The sequence below is a fragment of the Hyperolius riggenbachi genome, chromosome 10, assembly GCF_040937935.1.
Source record: "Hyperolius riggenbachi isolate aHypRig1 chromosome 10, aHypRig1.pri, whole genome shotgun sequence".
Lineage (NCBI taxonomy): Eukaryota > Metazoa > Chordata > Amphibia > Anura > Hyperoliidae > Hyperolius > Hyperolius riggenbachi.
Window position 1 is genome coordinate 185,012,946 of NC_090655.1, and position 8,100 is coordinate 185,021,045.

At 47.5% G+C, this 8,100-nt stretch overlaps 1 protein-coding gene across 1 annotated transcript in view; it reads right to left on the minus strand.

Annotated features, from left to right (window-relative positions):
- Positions 1 to 3,654, minus strand: part of LOC137536762 (dual specificity protein phosphatase 13A-like) — a 49,700-nt gene extending 46,046 nt beyond the window's left edge. Inside the window, exons 1-2 of the mRNA XM_068258970.1 lie at positions 3,614 to 3,654; positions 1,463 to 1,630 (exon numbers count right to left, since the gene is read on the minus strand). Coding sequence (XP_068115071.1) covers positions 1,463 to 1,630; positions 3,614 to 3,654 — 209 coding nt within the window. The remainder of the gene's footprint in view (positions 1 to 1,462; positions 1,631 to 3,613) is intronic.
- Between the last annotated feature and the right edge of the window lie 4,446 nt (positions 3,655 to 8,100).

An 8,100-nucleotide genomic window follows, 5' to 3' on the forward strand; every position in this document is an offset into this window, starting at 1 on the left:
ACCACGCCCGACGCGATCGTGCGCACCCGGAGGGGTAGATTAAGCTGTCATATGACAGCTGGCATCTCCCCCTAGTGATCAGCAGCCATCGCGTATGGCTGCTGATCACGTGATCACTACGATCGCCCTCGGATCGTAGTGATCACTCTGACAGCGGCGGCGGCAGGGGGGAAAAGAAGAGGATCCACTCACCTTCCTGCCGTTCCAGCGACGATCGGCGCCTCCCCTCTGCTCTGGCTGGCATCTCTGCTCCGTCTGACGTCAGCGCCGGGTCCCGGCTTGATGACGTCATCAAGCCGCGACCCGACCTGAGCGTCATTTGGAGCGGATATGCCGGCCGGAGAAGAGGTGGCTTCTGCGGCTCATCGCTGGAGCCTGGAAGGTAAGTGATGGCTGCCAGCTACAGGGGGGACACTTGCCACCATGAGGGGGGACACTGCCCAGCCAGCCACAGAGGGGATCCGGCCGCCCGACCCCCCCAAACGCGCGCACCCCCCTCCACCGCAAAATGCCCTAGTCCTTAAGGGGGTTAGGCGGCCAGTCCCGAAGTGGTTCATCTACTAGGTCATTAATAAATAAATTAAAGAGTACTGGACCCAGTACTGACCCCTGTGGGAACACAGTCTCCCATTTTAAATATTATCCATTGACCACAACTCTTTGCTTTCTGTCCATTAGCCAGTTCCCTATCTATGCACACAGACTCTTCCCTAGAAGTTGCATCCTCAACTTTTGCACCAGACTGTTGTGGGGAACAGTATCGAAGACCTTTGCAAAGTCCAAGTATATCACATCTACAGCATTCTCAGTATCCACATTAGCATTCACCATGTCATAAAAGCAGAGCATGCTTTTCAAACAGGACCTGTCCTAAGTAAACCCATGCTGATGCTGAGAAATAAGATTATTCTCTGCTATGAAGTCTTGTATAGCATCTCTTAGTAACCCCTTCTAGCTAGAGGCAGTCAATAAAATGCTAATAACGCAAAACTGATGCAGATTTTATGCTAATTTATGGAAATTGTACAAACTCAAAATTATTAGTACATTAGTCTCATTTATCCGGCACAGGTGGGGATTGCCTAAGGACGTATATATGTGTTCATGCCAGCTGCTTGAGAAGTCAAGGAACCAGCATTAAACTTACCACTAACGTTCCCCCCAATGGCAAGCAGTGTGGTGCGCAGCAGCCGCAATCACTTAAGAAACCTCCTGACACTGGTCTGCTTCAGTCCTGTTCCTCTCAGCGGCTTTCCGGCATCTTTCGTACATGGCTCCAATGTGTCTTGTGTCCCGATGCGGGTCAGGTGACACACCATGGAGCCATACAAGGATGCCGCAAACCCTCTGGGAGCTACAGTAATGAAGAAGACTGGTGTCTCAGAATATTCATGCTGTTTGGTAACAACTCAAATATAGATACTGTGCTAAATGTATTCGGTAAGCTTAATACAATACTCACAAGTCTCCCAAGAATAAGTTGGGCCAGACTTCATTGACATGATGAGAAGACAAGGAATGTTTGCTATATAAGAGTCTTTGCAGCTCTGCAATTGTAGGACGTATTTCTGCTTGAGTCGCCTTATCTTTAGATGGTGATGTGCAACTGTTTGCTTCCTCTGCCATAACACTGTACGGAGGAAAGGCAGGAGCTTTAAAAAGTCTGTGTGACATTAATACTGTATGTGACAGGTGACTGAACTGAAATGTTAAAGGAACAGCGTTCATTCCGTTCAATACATTATAAACAACTTTAACTTACATGTAAGTAAAATAAGATGAATGTTGGAAAAGAAAACATGTAAATGAACTGCAATGATCTGACTGAAATTTAATTTGAGAACAAAGGAACTTAACACACAGACCATTTGTATCGCACTTTTCTCCTGGTGGACTCAAAGTGCCAGAGCTGCAGCCACTAGGACAGTGATGGCTAACCTTTCAGAGGCCGAGTGCCCAAATTGCGACCTAACATCGACTTATTTATCTCCGAGTGCCAATGGAGGGGGAGGGGGGATGGGGGCGTGGCCATGATATTGGATGGGCGGAGCTAACGTAATGATGTAACAGCGAGGCATAAGAAAGCAGTGTTTCCGCCATGATGTGGTGAAACGAGGATTCGCATCATGGGTGTGCAGAAACTATGATGCTATTTATACCCGCCATAACCCCAAAGCAGCAAATATAGCCAACTATGACCATTAAGGGCTTATTCACACTATGTGCTGCGCTGTCAGTTTTGACGCAACGCACATAATGTAAGATTCATATGGTAACATGAAAGTCAATAGACTTCCATGTTACCATTCACACTACAGGTGTGCGTTCCCATGCGTGTAACGCATCTGGGAACATTTTAACGCACAACGCATACGTTTCCCCGATGGGTACAGCTGCCGACGTCCACATTTAGCGCACCACAACGTGCATTCAGTGCGATCACTGTGCGTTGGCAGCGCATGCATGAAATCGCATTCGTGCATACGTTCTGTAGTGTGAATGAGCCCTTAATAATAAATGCAGCAACAGTTACCCCAGACACCAGAAAATAAACGCAATGTGTGCAACATTTCAGCAGAAAATCATGCAATGTGGGCCACATTTCACCAGAAAACAAAAGCAGTGGGCCACATTTCACCAGAAAACAAACGCAGCGGGCCACATTTCACCAAAAAACAAACGCAGCGGGCCACATTTCACCAGAAAACAAACGCAGTGCGCCACATTTCATCAGAAAACAAACGCAGTGGGCCACATTTCATCAGAAAACAAACGCAGTGGCCCACATTTCATCAGAAAACAAACGCAGTGGGCCACATTTCACCAGAAAACAAACGCAGCGGGCCACATTTCACCAGAAAACAAACGCAGCGGGCCACATTTCACCAGAAAACAAACGCAGCGGGCCACATTTCACCAGAAAACAAACGCAGTGCGCCACATTTCATCAGAAAACAAACGCAGTGGGCCACATTTCATCAGAAAACAAATGCAGTGGGCCACATTTCATCAGAAAACAAACGCAGTGGGCCACATTTCATCAGAAAACAAACGCAGTGGGCCACATTTCATCAGAAAACAAACGCAGTGGGCCACATTTCATCAGAAAACAAACGCAGTGGGCCACATTTCATCAGAAAACAAACGCAGTGGGCCACATTTCACCAGAAAACAAACGCAGCGGGCCACATTTCACCAGAAAACAAACGCAGTGGGCCACATTTCACCAGAAAACAAACGCAGTGGGCCACATTTCACCAGAAAACAAACGCAGCGGGCCACATTTCACCAGAAAACAAACGCAGTGGGCCACATTTCACCAGAAAACAAACGCAGTGGGCCACATTTCACCAGAAAACAAACGCAGCGGGCCACATTTCACCAGAAAACAAACGCAGTGGGCCACATTTCACCAGAAAATAAACGCAGTGGGCCACATTTCACCAGAAAACAAACGCAGCGGGCCACATTTCACCAGAAAACAAACGCAGTTTCACCAGAAAACCAACACAGTGGGCAGCATTTCACAGGACATAAGCATGTGACAAAACATTTTAGCAGAAAATAACACAGTGGTCCGCATTTCACCTGCAAAAACAAGTAATGTACTCACCTGATAGAAGTCTTCTCTTTCGGCTGGGCTCTGGCGCGCATCTCCCTCGGACGTTCCTTCTGCAGTGACAGTCTCCCGCGCTGCCGCTGACAGGCAGAGTGCAGGGCTACGGGAAGATGCCGCCCGAAGCCCTGTACTGGAGACACAAATAGTCTCCTGTACAGGGCTTCGGCAGCCATCTTGCCGTAGCCCTGGTCTGCTTCCCGGGAGACTGCGGGCTATGAACTGGATTAGGCTACGCGTGCCATAGGTTCGCCACCGCTGATATAGATGCACTCTCAGCTGTACTTTGTATAGCTGAGAACAAAAAGCATCTTTAAATTTTGGCTCCAAGGCTCCCCATTGGTTCCTTATCGACCAATGGGGATCCTCCTGATCCCCATTGATCTGTTAAGGAACCAATGGGGACCATTGGAGCTAAAATTTAAAGATGCTTTTTGATCTTAGCTATACTAAGTATAGCTAAGAGCAGTGCGGCGGTGGCGGCGGGTGTGGCGGCGGGGCGGCGGAGATCTTCAATCAAGATGTAAAAGAAGGTCGCAAGATGGAGGATACTGTCGTGGGACCTAATTGGCGTGGGATTTTTTTCTTAAAGGTACAGGTAAGTATTTCTGGTTAATTTAGAACAAGGACTTTTCTCGTTGTTGCGTTTTTATTTCATTTAACCCTTTATGGAAATGGGTAAGGGGTGCACCACTATACTCATTTCTCCTGGGAGGGGGGCAGGCATCTGGGTTCCCCTTCTTAAAGGGGACTCCCAGATGCCACCATGAACCCCCCCCCCCCCAGGGAGTCGTCGCCCCCACCTCCTCCTGGGGCACCGGAGGTGGAGAAGAGCCCCTTGTCCATGGATTGGACAAGGGCTCCGGGGGGGAGGGGAAGGCTTGGCTGCCCCTCCCCCCGAAGCCCCCCCATACCATGGACCATGCGGGCTGGTATAGCTCAGGGTGCGAAGCCCCAGTCGGCCGGGGCTCCGCATTCTGGCTATCCCAGCCTGCATAGGGGACAAGGGGTTACAGAGGCTCGGGAGGGGGGACCCCACATCATTTTTTTCAAAAAATTTCCCATTCTCTGAACATATCCCAAAAATTTAAATTAAAAAAAAAAAACAATTAAAATGTTTCAATTTTTTTTTTTAAATAATGTTTCCCAGTATCTTTTTAACATATCCTGCAAATTTGGTGTTGCTAGGATTTAAGGCGACTTTGCTATTAACTGCTAAAGTCGGCGAGAATTGTTTCCGCCACGGAAATGTCATTACGCGATTTAAATAGATACATTTTCCTCTTTGAAGATTTAAAATCGATTTTCTCGAAAACTATAAGGTCTTTTTGAAAAAAAAAAATTTCCTCTTGTTCACAATTTTCTTCTTAACATTCCCTGCAAATTTGGTGTTTTTAACTTTTAAGGGGGCTTTGCTATTAAACATTAAAGAGGAGCTGTTAGGTATAAGGTCTCAGAGAAAATAAACACATATATCAGTAGCTAAAGATTGGCTGTACTTACATTACATATGCATTTCACTGTCCACGTTTGGATTTCACAGAATTTGTATATAGTATATGCAGAGATAGATGCTCCTGACAGCTCATGGCAGGCTCCATGTTTTTCTGTCAAATGTGTCGTCATGTCCTGCCTGCTTCCTGATCACAGATAAGCTCGTACTTGAACAACACAGTGTGCAGTGAATATTAATGAGCCATGTGGCTAGGAACAATAGCTGACTCCTGCAGTGTACTCTGCCTGGAGATTTATCAGTGCTACGCGCTGGACTGATTACAAGCTGCTGTAACGTCTCATTAGCAGCCGAGGGGAGGGCCCCAGAATGCTTTGCAGTATAGTATGCGGCTTGCGTCCTCTTGGGTTTTAACAGCCTTGCTGATAAGCACACATCAAAGGTAACTGAGATTTTTATCTTCACTAATGGCTTTTGGGCTTCCTTCTAAACTGTTTAACACAGGAGAATAGAGGTTTAAATTAGCTTCTGCAGCCTGACAGTTACTCTTTAAAGCCAGCGGGCAGATATTTTCCAAACGGCAGCAAAGCAGGGGTTAAAACGATAAATATCGTTCAGGCAGGACAAAAAAAAAGTTTTAAAACGATAATTTTCGTTTTTAAAGGTCTGCACTATTTTAACCTTTAAAACGATAAATATCGTTTTAAACATATATCGGGCAGAAGGGGGCACCATTATTTTGCCGGCGCCATTTTTCACTGGACGCCTAAATTAGTCACTCAGTCTACAGCCCTGTCTGGTATTATTCCGGCTTTGGCAGCACTCTTATCGGATTGCCCCTCGCAACAGCTACACTCAGTGCAAGATGCCTCGGAATCCATTAGCATCATTTAGTGTAATCCTCTACCCCTATCGGCAGTGCCTAGCATGATTACCTCACCAACACCCAGCGCGATCCACCTACTCTCCTCCCCAGCGAGCAGCACCCAGCATGATCCTCCCTGTCCATTCTTGCCTAATAGCACACACCATCACCCTCTTTCCCCACCCGTCGTGACCTTAATATCCCACCCGGCTACATTTTCATGCCACCCGGCTGGAAAAAAATTCTGGGGAGAACACTGGGAAGGAGGCAGTGGCGTATCTGGGTAAGAAAGTGCCTATGGCAAATACTGAAATTGCGCCCCCCCCCCCCCCACCACCACCACCTTTGCAAAGTATTATATCCCTGTAAAAAAAAACCACAGCCAGGTGCCCCAAGAAGAAAATTTTAAGAGAATGGCATGTGGCCAGCTACTTTCCTGGGGCCTCTTCCAGTCCCCAGAAGTTCTTCTGGTCCCTCGCTGTCAATCATTCCGCGCTGCTCCATCAGCCGCTCTGCTCCTCCGAAAGCTGCCTGTGCGGTCATGTGCCTTCTCCATCGCACTTCCATGGCTGGGAGCATGATGTGCGCAGTAAGTAAAAATTGCTACTGTGCATGTGCAGAACACACCCAGCCACAGGAGCATGATTGAAGAGGCACAGGGCAGGGCATGTGTAGTGGCTCACGACTTTTGGAGGTAGACAGTGACAGAACGGATGAGTGCAGAATGACAGTGAGGGCACAAAACGACTTTGAGTGGCTGGAAGAAGCCTCAAGTAAGCTAAACTAGCCAGATTCATTGCACTTAAAAGTACATTTAAAGGGAGGATAACAGATAGAAAGAGGGGGGGAGTGAAGCAGAGAGAGGGGAGAGTGGGATGGGGGAATGGAATAGAGTGGGAAGTGTGGGAAAGTAGACAGTGGACACATAAGAGATGGCACAAAAAAAGAGGGTAAAAACAAGAAGGGGGCAGAGGAAAAGGAACAGGAGGGAAACACTGGGTTGAAATGGAGGAATCTCTTCCCCAGTCCTGTTTGCTGTACTGTGCAGAATAGAGAGGGCAGACAGAGGATAGGACATGCTAGGAGGGAGAGAGAGAGAGAGATGATAGAACAGCCAAGGCAAATAATTATCTTATCTAAATTGTCTGGAGCTCCTTTACTCTGCTCCGGTGCCTTCACAACCTTGTCTTCACACATGGCTGTCAGCGTCACTGTGACTGTCTCATGTCTGTAAAAGCAGTGGCTGGCTGCTTTCAGATTTAGACGATTTCTCTCTGCCTATCTAAGTAGTGTGCACTGACTCACTAACTTAGGCTGCGGCAGCTACAGCTCCGACTGTTCCCCTCTGCTCTCCCACCCCCATCAGCCCCAGTGGCGGCAGCAGCAGGGCTCCAATTAGGAGGGAGATACGAGGGTTGCCACGTGGATGAAGCAATCAGCAGGGAGGTAACTGTGTACAGTAACGCGCCAGCGGCCAGCTAAATACTCGGCATGGGAAGGAGCCAGGATGTGCAGAAAACGGGACCTTGCTGGGAGGGAAGGAGGGGAGATGAACGGATTACTTATGCGCCCGCTTGGGGGCGAGTGACAAGGGCGCCTATAGCAGGTGCCCCATGTGCATGCCTCCAGATACGCGTCTGGAAGGAGGGAGGCGCTAGTGGAGGGGAGTGAGCCGCCCCTCCATCAGGCGCCTGTAGGCGCGTGCCTACCTTGCCTAATGGTAAATCCGGCCCTGGTTTTCGGTGATGTGTATCTAATGCTGAAATCCAATCTATGCCTGTGCTCATATGTATTTACAAAGCAAGACAGTACCTAAGGCAATGCAGATTCTAGGAGAAAAAAAAGTAAGGGAGGAAATTACATCAGGATTGGCTTTAGTCAGAGGAAAGCAAGTTGTCAAAGGCCAGGAACTAAATTCTCTTTATTTACTATATATAATTCACTGGAATCAAAAAGTGGATAGTACAATACATCTGTATAAGTAAAACAAGTTGTTTTCTATTTATATACAGTATGTGTTTTTTTTTCTGGCACAGTATGGCTGACCTTGCGCTTTAAAGAGGAACGGTCGTGAAAATCTTAGAATTTAAAACACATACAAATCAGAAGTACATTTCTTCCAGAGTAAAATGACTTTTCTCCTATGTTGTTGTCACGTACAGTAGG